The sequence below is a fragment of the Asparagus officinalis genome, chromosome 1, assembly GCF_001876935.1.
Source record: "Asparagus officinalis chromosome 1, Aspof.V1, whole genome shotgun sequence".
Classification (NCBI taxonomy): Eukaryota; Viridiplantae; Streptophyta; class Magnoliopsida; order Asparagales; family Asparagaceae; genus Asparagus; species Asparagus officinalis.
The window spans coordinates 110,485,957-110,505,682 of NC_033794.1; the positions used below are offsets into that span (position 1 = coordinate 110,485,957).

General features: G+C 42.2%; 1 protein-coding gene across 1 annotated transcript; it reads right to left on the reverse strand.

Moving 5' to 3' along the window:
* LOC109828956 (probable LRR receptor-like serine/threonine-protein kinase At4g26540) lies at nt 2,349-7,292 on the reverse strand. Its single transcript, XM_020395976.1, is given in 3 exon segments — nt 2,349-3,239; nt 3,795-5,440; nt 5,442-7,292. Coding segments are annotated over 3 exon segments (3,273 nt in total). The 5' UTR covers nt 6,611-7,292; the 3' UTR covers nt 2,349-2,781.

Sequence of the window (19,726 nt, forward strand, 5' to 3'; positions counted from 1 at the left end):
GCACAATATGGTTTGGAGTTAGATCAGTTAGATGTGAAGACGATATTTTTTCATGGTGATCTTGATGAAGAAATATATATGACTCAGCCATTGGGATTCTGAGCTGCAGGAAAAGATAAATTGGTTTGCAGATTGAAGAAATCGCTATACGGTTTGAAGCAGTCTCATCGACAGTGGTATAGGCGATTCGATGGTTTTATGATTGGTCATTCGTACACTTGGAGCCAGTTTAATCCTTGCGTATATTTTCGCAAGTTGAAAGGAGGTGCATACATCTATTTGTTACTTTATGTTGATGACATATCGGTTGCCTCTATTTCCAGATCTGCTATAGATGAGTTGAAGGCACAACTTTCAAATAAGTTTGAGATGAAGGATTTGGGTGAGGCGAAGCGTATTTTAGGGATGGAGATCGGCAGAGACAAGAAGAAGGACAGAATTTATTTGACACAGGTGGCTTATTTTAAGAAGGTTCTACAACGATTTCATATTAGCATGAATACGAAGCCAGTTAATGTATCATTGGGAGCCCATTTGAAGCTTTCAGCTGATCTTTCACCGAAGACAGTTGAAGATCGAGAGTTGATGTCGAAGACTCCATATGCGAGCGCGGTCGGGAGCTTGATGTATGCGATGGTATGTAAGAGACCAGATTTATCACAAGCGGTGAGCATGGTTTCGAGATACATGCACGATCCAGGAGTGGGTCATTGGTACGTCGTGAGATGGATTTTGAGGTACATTCGAGGTACGCTCAATGTTGGTTTAGTTTATGAGCGGGACACTATAGGTGGACAGTTGTGCATTGGTTATGTTGATTCGGATTATGCCGGGAATTTGGATAAGCGCCGGTCTACGACGGAGTATGTGTTTACTTTGACCCGTGCGCCAGTGTGTTAGAGATGCATCTTACAGTCGACGGTGGCTTTGTTTACGATGGAGGTAGAGTATGTGGCGATTACGGAGGCTGTGAAGGAGGCTATTTGGCTTCGAGGACTTTTGGAGGAATTTGGTATATCGCAGCGCTTCGTTACTATTCATTGTGATAGCATGAGTGCTATCTATTTGGTGTAGAATCAGGTTTTTCATGCGAGGATGATGCATATTGACGTTCGTTATCACTTCGTTCGAGATGTTCTTGAAGATGACGATGTGGAGATTGTGAAAATCCACACGAAGGATAATCCGGCGGATATGCTCACTAAGGTGATTCCGAGCAACAAGTTTGATCATTGTCGATACTTGTTGCACATTCGTGATTGTTGAGGTCGTTGACGGCCATTTGGATGAACTACGGACAGCTTGATCCCTTGGAAGAGGGGGTACGTAGGCAACCACATTGGTACAGCCGAATTTGGTGAGACGACGCATTGGTGCTCATGTTGGTGTCGGCTCAGTTTTGGGAATACTTCGTCGAGGTGGAGAATTGTTGGATAGCAGTATTCCTAATCTATTTTGGTAACATGAGGTTATTAGGATTCCTAATCTATTTTGGTAACATGAGGTTATTAGGATTTCTAATCTATTTTGGTAACATGAGGTTATTAGGATTCCTAATTTGTTTTGTTTTTTGTTTTAGGATTCCTAGTCTGTTTTGGTTTTAGTTTTTCTATATATATGTAGATTAGAATCAATCATCAAAAATGGAGGAGAGTTGTAATCAGATATTAGAGAGACTTTTGAGCATTGTGAGAGTGAGATATTATGAGTAAGTTGAGAGCTTTGGTTGAGGGTTAGTTTGTGAGTTTTGTGAGATTGTAACCCTTTGTATTCTCCTTGATTTAGTGGAATCTCCTCATCCTCTCCCCATGGACGTAGGCAATTTGCTGAACCACGTAAAATTGGGAGTCTCGCTATTTGTGTGATTTGTAATAACTTATTTAGGTTCCCTCGACAGGTCAGTCCTAGAACTGATGAGAGGAAGAGCTGATATCTCACTTGGTTGAGATATTTTGCTTAAGGTTCTTGTTTCTTTTGTGAAACGAGAATTCCTATTGCGACTTAACTTTTTTGTTGTGTGCCAAGGTGCTGCCGAAATTTCCGCTGCGAGCAACACATTTAAGTGCATATGACAGTTACTTGATACATAAAATGCATTCTGAATGCTTAGATGAAGGCCGATTGGTTGGGGGCTTAGTTAGTCTTTAATAACATATATGTTTCATAGCCCCTTTATCTTTGGGTCTACAACACTGGGTCAATGTAAAACTAATGACACATCCCAGAAACACAGCACAAATAAACGGATACAGTTAATCTGAAACAGGCCAATGTAAAACTAATGACACATCCCAGAAACACAGCACAAATAAACGGATACAGTTAATCTGAAACAGGGGAATAGTTTCTGACACCGAAATCTTCACTTCATTAAGGTTTATACTCAATTCAACCTTGCCCTACAAAAGCTATCATCATTCTTGAACCTTCATCAATAATTGTACAATTATATGGAACAACCATCACTAAGCTGTGGGCTCTATATCCCCTTCGCTGTTTGTGGAATGCTGCTAACACCCTCCTCCCTTTCTCTCCTGCCTCCCCTTTCTTATCCTCCTAACAAAATCACTGACAACTCGATTCGCAACCTCCGTATATAATCTCCTGATTCTCTTCCCCTGTTTCAATCATCAGCTCGTTCGTCCCCACATCTCATTTTTTGCTTTTGGGATACTCAATCCTCCCACATGCATATGTCAACCTCAGGTGTTCTTCCCTTCTCATATATTTGAGTCATAGGAATACAGCATCGCATATATACAACGACCAAAATACCCCCCATCATTTGAAGTTTTCACTCGCTGAAGTCGAGTAAGCCAATGACAAACAATGCGGGGAACCATTGACTCCGGAGGAAGATAACGGTTTCTGCACATCTCCGTTACCAGTTTTAGACGACGCGGATGGAGAGTCAATATGATGGATTTCTCTTAGAAGTGCAGCGACATCTTTCATTGTAGGTCTATCATCAGGACGATTGCTTGAACAGAGCAGGGCAATGCCTAGAGCTTGAAGCATTTCTTGTATTTGAGCATCTGGGCGACCCTGAAGTCTAGGGTCGACCACCTGCGAAGGATCTCGCTTCAGTCTGAGGTGGTCTCGGACCCAGTGTACCACACTCTGTCCTTCTGGGTATGATGGGTCTGTTGCGGGCTTGCGACCTGTTATGATTTCCAGTAGGAGAACTCCGAAGCTGTAGACGTCGCTCTTTTTGGTTATTCTCGTCATGCATCCATATTCTGCATTCATTCAACAATGCCATTGTAAGATTCGTAATTGGATTGCACCGTATGAAGTACCCAACATAATCATGCTTTCTGTTGTGAAGTTGCATCATGTTGAATACAATCAGACTTGGTTGAAAGAAAATGGAGTTGCAGTTGCTTTTGATGCAAGCATTTATCATTTCCTATATGGAAAGTGTAAATGAACTACCAAATTATAGAAAAAATATAATTAATTCCGCAAAAGATATTGAAGCTATCAGGAGTAAGATGGTTTGGTCTCCTCTGGTTATCTTTGTTCCTGTACTTCACCTACATCACTTTATAACAATATACATTATGCCAAATCAGCTTAGCTACCAACTTAACGCAGCGCATGTTGCACTCAGCGAGCTCGGTTTGGACCTTCTCACTTGCAACAAATGTTCCCTTGTAGCATTTGCTACCTCTTTGTGTGCAAGTGTCTCAGTGTGTCAAACTGACAATATTCCCATGTTAATGCATCTAAACTATGGCAACATAACAAATACACAGTTTGTAAAGAACTTTTCAAAAAATTGTAAAACTGACCAGGAGCAATGTAACCGTATGAACCGGCAAAAGGCGGGGCCGACGAATCCCTGGCCTCCTCATCGTCCACCACCCTCGCCAACCCGAAATCTGCCAAGCAAGCTTCATACCGGTCGCCGAGCAGAACATTATCAGCCTTCACGTCTCTATGAATTATCCCAGGCACGCAATCATGGTGCAAATACGCCAGACCCTCTGCAACCCCAATAGCAATCCCCAACCTCACCTCCCACTCCACTGCCGGAGATCCGGCATTATGCAATAAGCCCCCTAATGATCCGTTAGGCATATAATCATAGAACAGAAGCCTGGTCTTATGATTCGCTGCCCACCCCAGCAGTCTGACGATATTCCGGTGTCGAATCCGGGACAGCGTCCCAATCTCGGATTCAAATGCGACGATCCCCATATTGCCGAGAACCCGAAACCACTTCACTGCAATTACGGATCCCGTTACCGGGTTGTGGACCCGGTACACGAGCCCTGACCACCCGTTGCCTACCACATTTCCGGCAGTCAAGCTCCTCGCCACGTCAGCAACGGCAATGTCGAGCTTCTGGTACAGCGTCACCTCCCACGGAGGAGAAAGATCGCCTCCTTTCTCCTCGTCGGCCAAAGTCCCACTGCCACGTGCCCTCTTTGAAATCAGGATGAGTACGGCTAGGAGAAGTAAAAGCACCGCAGCGGTGAGCAGGACAGCGGTGGCGACTCGAGCTCCGACCGGCGATTTATTGCCGATTTTATCGACGGAAGCGCACTGAGCGAGGCAGAGTGAAGGATTCGCCTCAAGATTGGCTGTCGGAAGCTTCGAGAAGAAGGAAGTGCTAGGAACCCTCCCCGAGAAGTTGTTGTACGAGATGTTGAGCGATACGAGATTTTGGAGGCTGGACAGAGAGTGGAGATCACCGGAGAGATTGTTGTGAGAGAGGTCCATCATTGCTAGTCGAACCAAACCGGCGAACTGAACCGGGATCGGACCGGTCAGATCGTTTAGGCTAAGATTCAGCCCGATCTCTAGCGCGGGAATCTTCCCCAAGCTCGCCGGGATCTCGCCGGAGAGAGAATTCTTGCTCAGATCTAAGAACTGAAGCCTCGAACAAGATCCGATCTCGTACGGAATCTCGCCGGAGAACTGGTTCCCTCCGAGGATCAGCTTCGTCATTGAGGTAAGCAGCCCTAGATCAGAAGGCAATCCTCCAATGATCGAGTTGTTTGACAAATCGAGGTACTGGAGCATGACCAAGCCCTCGAAGATTCCATCGGGGAGCACGCCGGAGATCTGATTGGAGTGGAGATCGACGAAGGTGAGATTCCTGCATCCGGCGATCTCCGGTGGGATCTCTCCGGAGATTCTGTTGGATCCGAGGTCGAGGAAGCTGAGATTCCTCAGATTCCCAATCTCAGACGGAATTTTGCCCGCGATTCTGTTCAGATTCGCTCGGAACCGAATCAAACCCGAACAATTCCCGATCTCCGCCGGAATCGGACCGGACAAATCATTATTAAGCAGCAGCAGCTTGGCGAGCTTCGGGAGGGTAAAAATCTCTTTAGGAATCGATCCGGTGAGCGAGTTTTGAGACAGATCAACCGCTTCAAGATTCGTGCACCGCCCGATCTCCGCCGGGATTCTCCCTATCAGCGCATTCGGAGATTCGATGAGCTTGCACGAGATCACAGAATCGTGCTGAGACTGGTTTATTGTAAGCTCTTAAGATCGGTGAGGTACGGCAGTTCGAAATTTCGGCGGGAATCTGACCGGAGACCTGGTTCACGCTAAGCTGAAGCTCCTGGAGAGCGGTGAGGTTACCAAGGGAGGACGGGATCTGGCCGTTGAGCCCGTTCATCGAGAGATCAATCACGGCGAGCTCGCTGCAGTTTCCGAGGCTCGCTGGAATGGCTCCAACTAAATTGTTCTGCCAGAGCAGCAGATCCCGCAGCTTCGCGAGATCGCCGAGCTGGCGAGGAATCGAACCGGTGATCGAATTCTCATAGAGATAAACATTCTGCAAGTTAGTACACCGTCCGAGCTCAGGCGGTATCGCGCCCGAGATGAGGGCAGTATAAATCGCGAGTGTATCCAGCTTCTTAAGTTGTCCCAGCGATCCGGGCAGCGAGCCAGAGATGCTGGTCTCAGCGAGACCGATCATCTCCAGGCTCGAACAGTTTCCGATCTCCCGCGGCAACTCTCCCTGTAAATTCTTGTTGCCTCCGCCGCGAAACACTTGTAGGCCGCTAAGCCGTCCAATGCTGCCCGGGATTCTCCCGGCGAGCTGATTGTCGTACAGAATCAGCCACCTGAGCGCGGTAAGATTGCCGATGGTGACGGGAATCTCACCTTCGAGCATGTTCGAGTTCAGGTGCAGCCTCTCCAGTTTGCTTCCCGGGCGAAACAACCCCCCTGGTATTTCCCCGGTGAGCTCATTGTTGCTCAAATCGAGCAGGTTCAGTAGGGGAAGGTCCGACCCCAGCTGGGGCGGTATCGGACCAGACAGATTCGTCCCGGTGAGTACTAGGCTCGTGAGCGAGGACCCGAGCGCGCTCAAGTTGGTCGGCATCCGACCAAAAAGATCGACGTGCTCCAAGCTGAGCTCCACAATGTCGCTTCTGGCGTCGCACTTGACTCCGAACCACCGGCAAGGAGTCGGGTCGGACCCGTCCCAGTCGGATACCGCCTGGACCGACCCGTTGAAGGTCCGCTTCCATGCGAGCAGAGCCTCGCCTTGTGGGTTTACGGCGAGGAGAGCAATAGGAAACGAGAGGAGGAGGAGGAGGTAGAAGAGGGCTATTATTGCCCGTGTGACCTGTTTCATAGGCATCCCTTTCTCCGAGAGCTGGCGAGGTGGTCGCCTTAATTAAGCGTAGAAGGGTGGAGGAGGAGGGAGAGACGACATGAGCTTGTGTATAGTTCACAATGCGGTGCGTGCTAAGGAGATTTTATATGGGGGGGTAGTACAAAAGCAGGCCCAGAATCTCCGGATCCAAGAACAACAGCTGGGGCCATGAGAGGGCCGGGGAGAAAATGGAATAATATGGATGATGATGATGATGGCAACGGTGACCCAAGCCTTAAGATTTGTTTATTAGCAAGAAGATGAGGAGAGTGATGCGGTTAATTATATTTAACTTAAAATTCACGGGTAACATGGTGTCTCGAGACACAAGGCATGTTCATGGAAGTGGAGTTGGGGTTATGGGGAAGAGAACCCATGACAGCGTGACAATCTCTCGTAGAGGAAAACAAGGTAAAGGTGACCAAGATTCACCGGGCGCCAGCTTTTAGAAAGAGAGCGTCTGATCGTTATTATTCTTTGCTTAATTGGGGGGTAGTAACTCGTGAATGTGCAAAGTTACTTAGATCTAGATTTGCGCCTCTTCCAACTTCAAGTACAATTCAAATGACGAGCACGATTTAATCAGCTTCGGTCCGCAACACCTGTACTGTGTTTGTTTGTTGCTTTGTCAATAGGGCATAGATTACATTGTTCTTTAAGTTGGATTAATTTGCAATTTCAACTTGGGCTCATGCACAAATTTTCACGGTAGAACCAAAATCGATCCATTTTTTTTTAATTACCAAAATCAACCCATTTTATGCCACGTAAGCTTAATCACATTTCTTAATTAGTCGTTGTTAGCAAACCCGACTGTTTAGGGCATTAAAATTGGGTTTAAGGCTTCTAATTGGGGTTTAATAACTCCTAAACAGTCGGGGTTGGCAACCCCGACTAATTAGGAAATGAGATCAAGCTTACGTGGCATAAAATGGGTCAATTTTGGTAATTAAAAAAAATGGATCGATTTTGGTAATTAAAACTTGGTTTGGGTGTACAGTGAAAATTTGTTCGCTTGTGAAATCTCATGGCAGTGATTTTTTTTTTTTTTTTGCACCCGAATAGAGATGTGATTTAAACGCATTAACAGTATCTGTTGAATTTGAGTTAAAGGTTTTTGCTGGGATGTCTTGAATCCTAACACGTTGGTCATTATATTTCCATATTGTGTTTCAGTTTTCAATTGTTACATAGCTTCTCCGGATATGATGGGAAGCTAGCTCAGCAAGCAGCTAAGGGCCTGTTTGTTTGCACGGAAGTAATTGTGAAGTAGCTGAAGTAAAAGAAGTAGAGGCTACTTCTGCTATTTCCAAGCAAAAAAGTGTGTTTGGTTCTCTGAAAAACTTACTTCCAATACTTCCCTAAATGCTTATGTGGCGCCTACGTGTCATCCTTACTTCCAAAATATTTTTCCAATCCTCAATACTCAGAAGTAGCTCGGAAGTAGTTAAAATGCATATTAATTATGACATAAATAATTTTTTTATTAATATTTTCTTTATTAGTTACTTCTAACAACTTTTCATTGATAAAATTACTTTCTAATAATATTTCCAAATGTTATCCAAACAAAAAAAGTAAATGAAGAGGAAGAATTTCTACTTCCATTACTTCTAAAAATATATGAAACAAACAAAAAAATGTTATTTCCACTACTTCCTACTTCATAGATTTGAAAGTTACTTCTATAACCTACTTCTTACTTTTAATACTTCCATTATCCAAACGGGCCCTAAGTGTTGAAGATCTTTTTCTTTCTCTCTTTATTTTTATTATTATTATTTATAACCAGTCAGGAACTGAACCCAAGATTAGAAGAGCCATATTAAAACCTCCTAACTGTCCGATAACATGCGGTGGTTTTTTTTTTTTTTTTGTCTCCTTTCTAGTAAAAGGATTCTGTAAACACACCTCCCATCATCCTTCCACCAGATTAGATTATATGATAATTTTATTAAAAAACTTCATAAATCTGTAATATCAAGGACAAGAAAAAAGATTTAATGTTGTACTAAAAGAAAAAAAAAAGATGATATGACTAATTGAATCATTGTTAGGAGTATAAAATTATCATCTGTCGTTGCAACTTAGAACTTTGGGTGCAGTTATTGGAACCTTTTTGTAGTCATTTTGATAAAGTATGGTAGTAAGGAATCGAAGTTACTTAGCAACGCAGCTAGTTAATCCTTCTGGCATAAAGATGACAACTCACCTTTTGATTGATCATCCAACGGTTAAAAAGGAGAAGGGCAAACCACCTATCCGCTCAAGGGGTAAAAGCATAACTCCTATTGATATACTTTAATATACTATAATAGTTACAATTAGGCTAAGATTCCTTCAGATCTACCTTCTACCTCTTTGCCAACGGTGAAGAATTTGTCATGCCAATAGCTTTCCGGTCTCTGTGCACGTGAGAAAGACTTGTGGTGAGATCTTTCTTCGTGCTTCAAGCTTGAAGAACTGGATGTTTACTCTTTTTCCACAACTTTTAACCACAAGGGATACTCAATCTAAGTGGCCCCTACTCGCTGCTTAATTCAATTATAGCATCCATTAGTTATGTGGGTGACACTAGGGGCACACCCCCAACCATACCTCTAACCACACCCCATCTCTCATTTGCTACAGTACACCGGGCCTTACATAAGATTTTAAAATTTTAAAATCTCATGTGGGGCCCGGTGTACTGTAGCAAATGAGAGAGGGGGTGTGGTTGGAGGTGTGGTTGGGGGTGTGCCCCTATCATTTTTCTAGTTATCTATACCTGTGGTCGAAGCACTTGCTTGGCTTCAAGGAGTTAAATTTGCTCGTTACTTGGGACACGAGGCTGTTAGAAAAATAACCGAGGAGAAAGAATTTCTGAGGCGTGAAACACTTTAACGAAAAATATTTGCCTCATTTGATATTCAAATTTATTTCGGGTTAATACAAATTTTCTTTTCAGGATACAACAGAAAAATTAAAAATTCTAGCAAGCAAATCTGAAATTTTCCACCAACTCTTTGTGAAATAATTTTGTAGTATTGCAGATCTTTTTGAGAAAAAAGTTTTGAGAAAGATTTGAAGTTTAAATATCTGAAATTAGAAACTATTTATAGTTTTGAAAATGTGCTTCCAATAGTCATAACTTTTCAAAAAAAATCCACTAACTCTTTGTGAAATAAATTTGTAGTATTGCAGATCTTTTTGAGAAAAAAGTTTTGAGAAAGTTTTGAAGTTTAGATATCTGAAAATAGAAACTATTTATAATTTTGAAAAGATGCTTTCAACAGTCATAACTTTTCAAAACATATCTTAAAAAAAGAGAAGCATTATATATATATATATATTTAATATATATATATATATATATATCATATATATATATATATATATATATATAATATACTAGTATCATATAATTATATATATATATATTATCATCTAAAATCTATATACGTTATATCATATTATATATATACTATATTATACTAATAATATACTATATATATATATATAAGACTCCTATCACTTAAGTTGATGTCCCACCCAAACTTCCTAGCCACTTCATTCCGATTTATTAATATAAAAAATATTTTCATCCATCATGCAAGGATCTCTAGGTAATATGAGTGCTAAAAAGTTTGGTGGATCTAAATTTTTCTATGCCCCTGTAAGTTGACCACACAGAATTGCTGCTCATATATTCATATAATATATATGATATAGTATATATATATATATGATATATATATATATGAATATATGCTAAGTTTGTGTAATAATTAATCGCGTCAAAATCACGCATTATTCGTGCTACCCGCGCGCAGGTTTAGAATCCTATATTTTGATCTATCTATCAAATCCCAATAAATATTAAATGTTTTTAAACCTCTAAAAAATGCTTAAATATCCGATGTGAGGCTATCTTGTTTTTACAAACAAATACTGTTAGTCTAAGGTGTAGACCCAAAGTTCGAGACAAGAGCTGGAATCAAAATGACGAGAAAACGAGCAGACAGATCAACGGTCGACCGAGTCGGTCGACCGCAAACGTGCACACAAGCTGGGAGAGCCTGGATCAGGTCGCGGTCGACCGGGGTGGTTGACCGCCAAAACCCTGTAAGTAAACTGGTCTCGGGTTTTTGTAATTGGTCGACCGTGATGGTCAACCGCGAGACCATCGGTCGACCGCGTCGGTCGACCGCGAGTAAATTTGGCAGTTTCCTGTTCTGTTTAGGAATCTGTTTTATCCAGGATTCTATATATACCCCATACGATTTTAGGGTTTGTACTACATCAAAAAAGGAGCTTTTTGACTGCAAAGAGAGAGAGAATCTCAGAGAGATTAATCCCTTATTTGAGAGCTTGTATTTTTCTTCTTCAATTAATAAAGAGATTGTATGGTGTGGCTCCCGAGGACGTAGGCACGTTGCCGAACCTCGTTAAATCTGTGTGTTCGTCTCTTTTACTGTTTTTTGCAAGTTAGATCTTTATTTGTGGTATTATTCCTATTTTCTTACTTTCAACACAAGGTCCGGAAGGGCAAGGGTTCGATTGATTGTTTCGAATCCCCAACAACTGGTATCAGAGCTTCGTTCAGCAATTTGTGTGAAAGCCATGGCAGAGGAAAGCAAATCAAAGATCGAGAAGTTTGACAGTTCAGACTTCGCCTACTGGAAGTCGCAGATGGAGGACTATCTGTATCAGAAGGACTTGTATCGTCCGTTGATGGGCAAGGAAAAGGGAAAGAAGAAAGAGGAGTCAGATGGTGATTGGGAGGTACTGGATAGGAAGGCTCTAGGGCAAATCCGGTTGTCGCTCGCCAAATCAGTAGCCCACAATATTCTGAAGGAGAAGACGACGGTAGGGCTTATGGAAGCGCTCGCGGAAATGTACGAGCAATCGTCGGCAGCAAACAAGGTGCATCTAGTCAAAACTCTTTTCAACCTCAAGATGGCAGAAGGACGGTCCTTCACGATGCACCTCAGCGAGTTCAACACGATTGTTGATCAACTTATTTCCGTGGACATCACGTTCGATGATGAAGTGCAGGCCCTTCTACTACTATCACAGTTGCCGGATAGTTGGGCAGGTTGTGTGACGGCAATCAGCAATTCAGCGGGGAAAGAGAAGTTGAAGCTGAATGAGGTTGTTAGCATGATTCTATCCGAGGAGGTTAGAAGGAAATCGTCCGAATCAGAAGGTTCAGGTTCAGCCCTAAGTTTCGAGCAGAGAGGCAGAAGCCAGAAGAAAGGGAACCAGAACAAGAATCAGTCGAAATCAGTAAAGAAGGGGCCGAACTCGAAGGTTAGGTCTATCAAAGGGAAGTGTAGGAACTGCGGCCAGGAGGGCCATATGTCTTCGGTCTGTAAAGCACCAAAGAATGATGCGGGTGAGCAGGAGGCTCATATCGTGCAGGATGCCTTGATCCTTGCTATGGATAGCGATTCTGATTCTTGGGTCATCGACTTAGGAGCTTCTTTCCACGCCACTGCTAATAGGAAACTACTTCAGAACTATATAGTAGGGGACTTTGGTAAAGTATATTTGGGGGATAATGAACCTTGCAATATTGTTGGAAAGGACAACGTTCAGATACAGATAAAGGGCTCTAAGTGGAATTTGAAGAACGTGAAACACGTGCCAAAGCTGAAGAGGAATCTTGTTTCGGTGGGACAGCTTGGAGCAGAAGGCTACGTTTCGACATTCACCGGGGATTCGTGGAGAATCTCCAACGGTACTATGGTTGTTGCCCGAGGCAATAAAACAGGAACTCTCTACCTCACTTTACATGCGAGTGACACCCTCGCAATTGTAGCTGGCAAGAAGAGTACAGATCTGTGGCACAACAGGCTGGGACACATGAGCGAGAAGGGGATGAAAATTCTACATTCACAAGGAAAGCTAACCGGGATCGACACCGTGGAAGTCGGGGTTTGTGAAGACTGCATCTTTGGGAAGCAGAAGAGTGTTAGTTTCCAGAAGGGTGGAAGGTCACCTAAGGCTCAGAAGCTAGAGTTGATTCATACAGATGTATGGGGCCCAGCCAGTGTGTCTTCTTTTGGCGGTTCGAGATACTACGTCACCTTTATCGACGATCACTCGAGGAAGGTGTGGGTTTACTTCATGAAGCACAAGTCAGAGGTGTTCGAAATCTTCAAGAAGTGGAAGGCCATGGTCGAGAACGAGACAGATCTGAAGGTGAAGTGCTTGAGATCAGATAATGGTGGAGAATATGAGCTGGAGGAGTTCAAGAGGTTCTGTGCTACGAATGGGATTCACTTAGATAGGACTACTCCAGGGATGCCGCAGCAGAACGGCATTGCAGAGAGAATGAACAGGACTTTGACAGAGCGTGCGCGGAGCATGCGACTACATGCAGGTCTGCCTAAGACATTTTGGGCGGATGCGGTGCATACGGCAGCCTACCTGATTAATCACGGGCCATCAGTTCTATTAGATTTTGGGATTCCAGTGGAGGTTTGGAGTAAAAAAAAGATAAATCTCTCACACTTGCAGGTATTTGGTTACGTGGCTTATGTTCATATTAGTGACCATATCAGGGACAAGCTAGAAGCTAAGTCACAGAAGTGCACATTCATTGGATACGGCATTGATGAGTTCGGGTATCACCTTTGGGATGAAAAGAACAGGAAGATCATCAGGAGCCGGGATGTGATATTCAATGAGGAGGTGATGTACAAGGACAGGGACAATGCCAAGGATAGCCAAAGCAGTGGGAGCAGCACTACGGATACAGGTGGATCCGAGTACATGGATTTGGAGGAACTTCCAGATGGGGGCGACGATGTCAGTTCTGACCGTAGAACGGGGGAGACTAGAGGTGCAGAAGCTACTACCCAGGGCGTGGAGCTTAGGAGGTCATCCAGGGTACCCAAACCAAATCTCAAATACCTCTCGTCACTTGATTATCTACTCTTAACAGATAGCGGAGAGCCGGAGTGTTATGAAGAGGCAGTGCAAGTGAGTGAATCTCAGCAGTGGGAGCATGCGATGCAGGAGGAGATGGATTCTCTACTCACTAATGAGACATGGGAGTTAGCCCAGCTACCTGTACAGAAAAAAACCTTGCACAATAAATGGGTCTACCGAGTCAAGCAGGAGAGTGATGGAAGCAAGAGATTCAAGGCCAAATTAGTCATGAAGGGGTTTCAACAGCGGGAAGGAGTAGACTACACGGAGATATTTTCCCCTGTTGTAAAACTCATAACCATCAGAGTAGTGTTGAGTTTGATAGCTGCAGAGGACCTCTTCCTTGAGCAGTTAGATATGAAGACTGCCTTTCTTCATGGTGACTTGGATGAAGAAATCTACATGAAGCAACCTGTTGGCTTCATTGAAGAAGGAAAGGAAAAGATGGTGTGCAAGCTCAAGAAGAGCTTATATGGTTTGAAACAGGCTCCGAGACAGTGGTATAAGAAGTTTGATAACTTCATGCAGAACAATGGCTACAGAAGATGCAATTCGGATCATTGCTGATATTTCAAAAGGTTCGAGTCCAGCTTCATTATTTTGTTATTATATGTTGATGACATGTTGGTAGCAGGACCGTGTTTAGAAGAGATAAACAGTTTGAAGAGACAACTAGCAAAGGAATTTGCAATGAAGGATCTGGGTGCAGCGAAGCAAATTCTAGGGATGCGAATCAGTAAGGATGAAGCTGAAGGGACATTGAGATTGAGCCAAGCTGAATACATTGAGAAGGTACTTCAGAGGTTTAACATGCAGAATGATAAAGTTGTTAGCACACCCCTTGGAAGTCAGTTCAAGCTATCTAAGGAGCAATCGCCTAAGACAGATACAGATAGAGAGCATATGAGCAGAGTGCCATATTCTTCGGCCATTGGGAGTCTCATGTACACGATGGTTTGCACGAGGCCGGATATCGCCCATGCAGTGGGAGTTGTGAGCAGATTTATAAGCAATCCAGGAAAGCAGTATTGGGAGGCCGTGAAGTGGATAATGCGGTACTTGAGGGGGACAACGAACAAGCCACTATGTTTCAGGAGGAAGGAATTGGTCCTGCAAGGATACGTGGATGCGGACTTCGCCGGTGATCATGATACGAGGCGAAGCACCACGAGGTATGTTTATACCTTAGCGTCGACAGTAGTGAGTTGGGTCTCACGTTTGCAGAAGATTGTGACTTTGTCTACAACCGAGGCTGAGTATGTCGCGGTGACTGAAGCAAGCAAGGAGATGATCTGGTTGAACGGGTGCTTGGAAGAGTTGGATCTGAAGCAAAGGAGATGAGTTCTTTATTGTGATAGCCAGAGCACTATACATCTTGCTAAGAATCCAGTATATCATGCCAGAACGAAACACATCGACGTCAAATACCATTTTATACGCTCGCTAGTTGAGGACGGAAAGTTCCTCCGAGAAGCAACCCTCCAAAAATTTCGCGTAGAGTAATAAACTCTTTAAGCGGAAAATATTAAAGATTTTGCTAATGCTATATACCTTCAACTTTAAATTGTTAGTCTAAGGTGTAGACCCAAAGTTCGAGACAAGAGCTGAAATCAAAAGGACAAGAAAACGAGCAGACAGATCCACGGTCGACCGGGTCGGTCGACCGCGAACGTGCACAGGAGCTGGGAGAGCCTGGATCAGGTCGCGGTCGACCGGGGCGGTCGACCGCCAAAACCCTGTAAGTAAACTGGTCTCGGGTTTTTGCAATCGGTCGATCGTGGCGGTCGACCGCGTCGGTCGACCGCGAGTAAATTTGGCAGTTTCCTGTTCTGTTTAGGAATCTGTTTCATCCAGGATTATATATATACCCCATACGATTTTAGGGTTTGTATTACATCAAAAAAGGAGCTTTTTGACTGCAAAGAGAGAGAGAATCTCAGAGAGATTAATCCCTTGTTTGAGAGCTTGTATTTTTCTTCTTCAATTAATAAAGAGATTGTGTGGTGTGGCTCCCGAGGACGTAGGCACGTTGCCGAACCTCGTTAAATCTGTGTGTTCGTCTCTTTTACTGTTTTTTGCAAGTTAGATCTTTATTTGTGATATTATTCCTACTTTCTTACTTTCAACACAAGGTCCGGAAGGGCAAGAGTTCGATTGATTGTTTCGAATCCCCAACAAATACTAACAGAGGTTGTTGAATTTGAGACGGACGTGAAGACTATGCTCGATGAGTAAGGACATCACGCTGGAGGCTTCTCTTTATTTGGTACATATGTGGAGCAATTTTATTAGAAGTCCAATTTATTCCTCGATATCACTTTCAATTTACTCGTAGAGAAGGAAATAATGTAGTTCATTCTCTTATTACTCATCTTCGTGCAACAGAAAGGATTTTCAACTGTTGACTGGATTATTGTCCTCACTTTTTGTTAAGGAAAATTTAGAATGATGTATCTGCTCTGAATTCTCAATGAAATTTTGGTATTTTCTAAAAAAAATAATAATAATACAATCTACCAATTAATGATTGCAACCTTATATATCATTAACAAAAGTGAAGAAAAGATGTTTCAATTTTCGAACAATTTAAGCATCATTTGAGTAGGCACGTGACCGTATCTTCACATCCATGTGTGGTTAGCATCATGATTCAAAGTAGCTACAGTATTATTATAAATGGTGGATAGAATGACACATTAATGGAGGGAAAAAATCAACCCTTTTGAAGAACCCTCTTTCAATCTTCATCACGTGAGGAGGACGTCAAGCTATCACTCGTTAAGAAACTCCATAATCATCCAAATTTGATAATGCTTTGTCCTCTGACATAGACTTGTTATAATTCATATTTGAAAAAAAAAAACACTGAGACTTGTAATTGTATAATTATATTTGGATACGTAGAGAGAATCTAGGCACGAGGGAGGGAGGGTGAGCATAGCACATGGGCTTGAGGGAAACAGGGATGAAGGTCATATTTACTCTTAATTACACTTTGTGTTACTGATACCTTCACCCAGTTCTCTAACACAAGTGTACACATATAACTGGATGATGTTCTAGTAAAAACAAGTCAAAAGAAGAAAGCCAACTATAGATAATATAAAGATTGATTTTGTTAGCGACATTAAAAAAGAAAAAAAAAGGAGGGAAATTCATATATTGTTAATCATCCGGATTAATTTCGAGTAAGAGAATATAATAATGGTTAGTTGTCACATAATGTTCAAAGTATTTCTATAATATTTTAACAAGAAAACATCAGATTTTCTTATCAAACTTTTTTCTTTCTCCAAAATTTTCACTTTACCGACTGTTTAATCTCCAATAGAGCATCGAGTTGTTAAAAATTATTTTAAATTGTGTTCCTACTACGATTAAGAGTCAAAATATTAAAAGGAACTTGTAGTAAATATCTCCTGTCAAACAATTTTATTAGTGCATTTCGTAGCGTTATCATATTTTACTTGTAATACATTACATGTAAGCATATGTCATGACCTAACAATACCTAAACTTGTTATGGAACAATGTTATCATAATATAAAGTAAGTACCTCTTTCTAATGGTAATGTGAGTTTATGTAGATTGCAGATAATAGAGACATGAATATCTATGATGAATGTATTTATCAAATAACAAAGAAAGTTGGCAAAACCAGGAGTGCGCTTATCAAATAAGAATTAATTATGATTATATTCTAGGTTCATAAGAAAACTTTTCGAAGTGGGCCAAAGCCAACCAAACAGAACGACACTGAAAACCTATGTCGATGACCACCAAACAGGACCCCCCACATCAAAAGCCGCGCGCACACACCCAACTTAACTCGTGGGCCCACCATTGCCACGTGCAAGTTCTACTTGCTTGGGCCCACAAATTCTTCATAAGATCTAAAAGCCCATATCAAATTTGTTTGCAAACAGTGGCCATGAGATTAATTAAATTTGGATGGGTTAGTTTACAAATAATTTAGGATAATTAAATTAATTAAATTCTGAGGCTTCGGCAGATATGGTCGGATCTTAGATCTGAGAGTTAATGCTTGGGGATCGAAGAGTACTATCCTTGATTTTAGTATTGAAAGAGTAGTTAGTAATACCACTGGTGTTTTAGAACAAATATTTAATAGTTATATATGTTAGCATAAAGTAACTTTCTTGATTAAAATCAATCCCGAAATTAAGAAATTTTGGAAATATGTGCAGAAAGTTAAATTTATCTCGCTCTGTGAACCAATGAACAGAAAATTTAAGGAAGAATTTATTGTTTTGAAATTTGAAGTAAACATAGCGATATTATGTTGTCCTCTCTAGTTAACCAAGTTTCGTATGCTTATGAAATCTTTTTTTTTAATTAAGTATAAGCACTACTATATAATAGTTAGGACGTTAATATATTCTCACATTACGAAGTTGGTTTTGGAGAAGTAATTGGAATTAGTACTTCAAAGTTATAGGAGCCAAGAGAAATGCAAATATTCAAAAAAAAAAAAGGAGCCTATGTGCGATCCAAAAAAGATATAACCAACTATATAGATAGGGGTTGTTGTGCGCGTCGGCCAAACCGATAGGGTCCCGAGAACAAATACCAATGCCGAGAGAGAAAGCAAAACAATCCAAAATAACGGCACAAACACAAACAAACGAATTTTATGTGGTTCGACAAGTTGCCTACGTCCACGGGCAAGAAGGGGATGAGTTTTCACTAATAGAGAAGAAGAGTACAAATAGAGATTACAAATCCACAAATTAATCTCTCACACAAAACTCTCAATCTCTCAAACAAAATCCTAACCAATAGCTCCAGAAAAGACTCTTTTCTATGCTCCAAATATCCCCGATATTGCTCTTCCAAGAAACCCTAAAACGTGTTTAGGATTATATATCAACACAAAATAAAACGTGTCAAAAAAATAAAATCCAGGCACAGATCCGACCGACGGTCGACCGCCCAAAGCTCGCGGTCAACCGTAACTAACGACAGAACCCAGAAAATAATTACAGGGTTTGGCGGTCGACCGCGGCGGGCGACCGCACCAATTCTAGATTCATATCCCTTGTTTGTACGCGTATTCGGTCCACCGACCTAGCCTCACGATCGACCGAACATCACCAAAAATGTTTCCCTGCTTTCAAAACCTGTTCTTCTCCAATTTCTTCACCAATTCTACAATTCTCCACCTCCCCGAAGTTTTCCCAAAACTGAGCCGACACCAATACTAACCAAACGTCCCACTTGTTGTGTCCAGTACGAAGTGGAACAAAACCACGACAACAGACTCAATCCACAATAAGTCGGGAACTCAAATGAGAATGTGAATAATCTCCAAATGACGGTATCAACTCACCAAACCGCCTGCATCAAAAATGACTGTCTACATATCCTCTTGCCCAAGGAATCAAGCCTCACGTAGTTCACCAAATGGTCTTCAAAGGCCTTTAATCAACTAGAAGGACTTTCAATCCTTCACGATCATCACCAACAAATCTGCACCTGATAATTCTCCCACTGGCCTCGAAGTGAAACGAACCAAACACCTCCACCTGAGGTGAACCAACGGCCATAGCCAAATCCAAACTATGTCCACCAGTTGCACTCGAATCAACAAACTCATCATCTGTATCCATATCAACATGATCTCCAATCTGTGTCACCTCAGCTGGAATCCCAAACGATACAGAATGATCTGGAGAACGTGAAGTAATCTCCACCCAAAGTGGAGTAGCATCACTCTCCATCCGCTGCGATATCCCAATAATCTGATCAACATTCTCCACCTGCCGAGAGTCAAATGTGACACACCTGCTTAGAATAAAATCAGAGTCCAATAACTGATAACCAAACAAGCCTCTGAATCTCAAATGTGCACTCAGATCAAATCTCACATCCTCGATGCGACCATATGCTGAGCAACCAAATATCCGAAGCAACCCAAATTCTGAAACATCTCCACCAGATCCAAATACTCCAAACACAGCAGTCAGCAACCTATGAATAAAATAACACCAATATGTCGAAGCCTCAACATCAGAACTCCTCTACAAACCAATGCTCGACATCAAACACCGATCCTCCTTCAGTAAGGAACGGCTCATCAAATCTGCCACCTCATCTCTGTTTGCGGAAAAAGTTGCTGTATTCATTGCTGCATTCATTACAACTTTAATCGTTACAATGAAA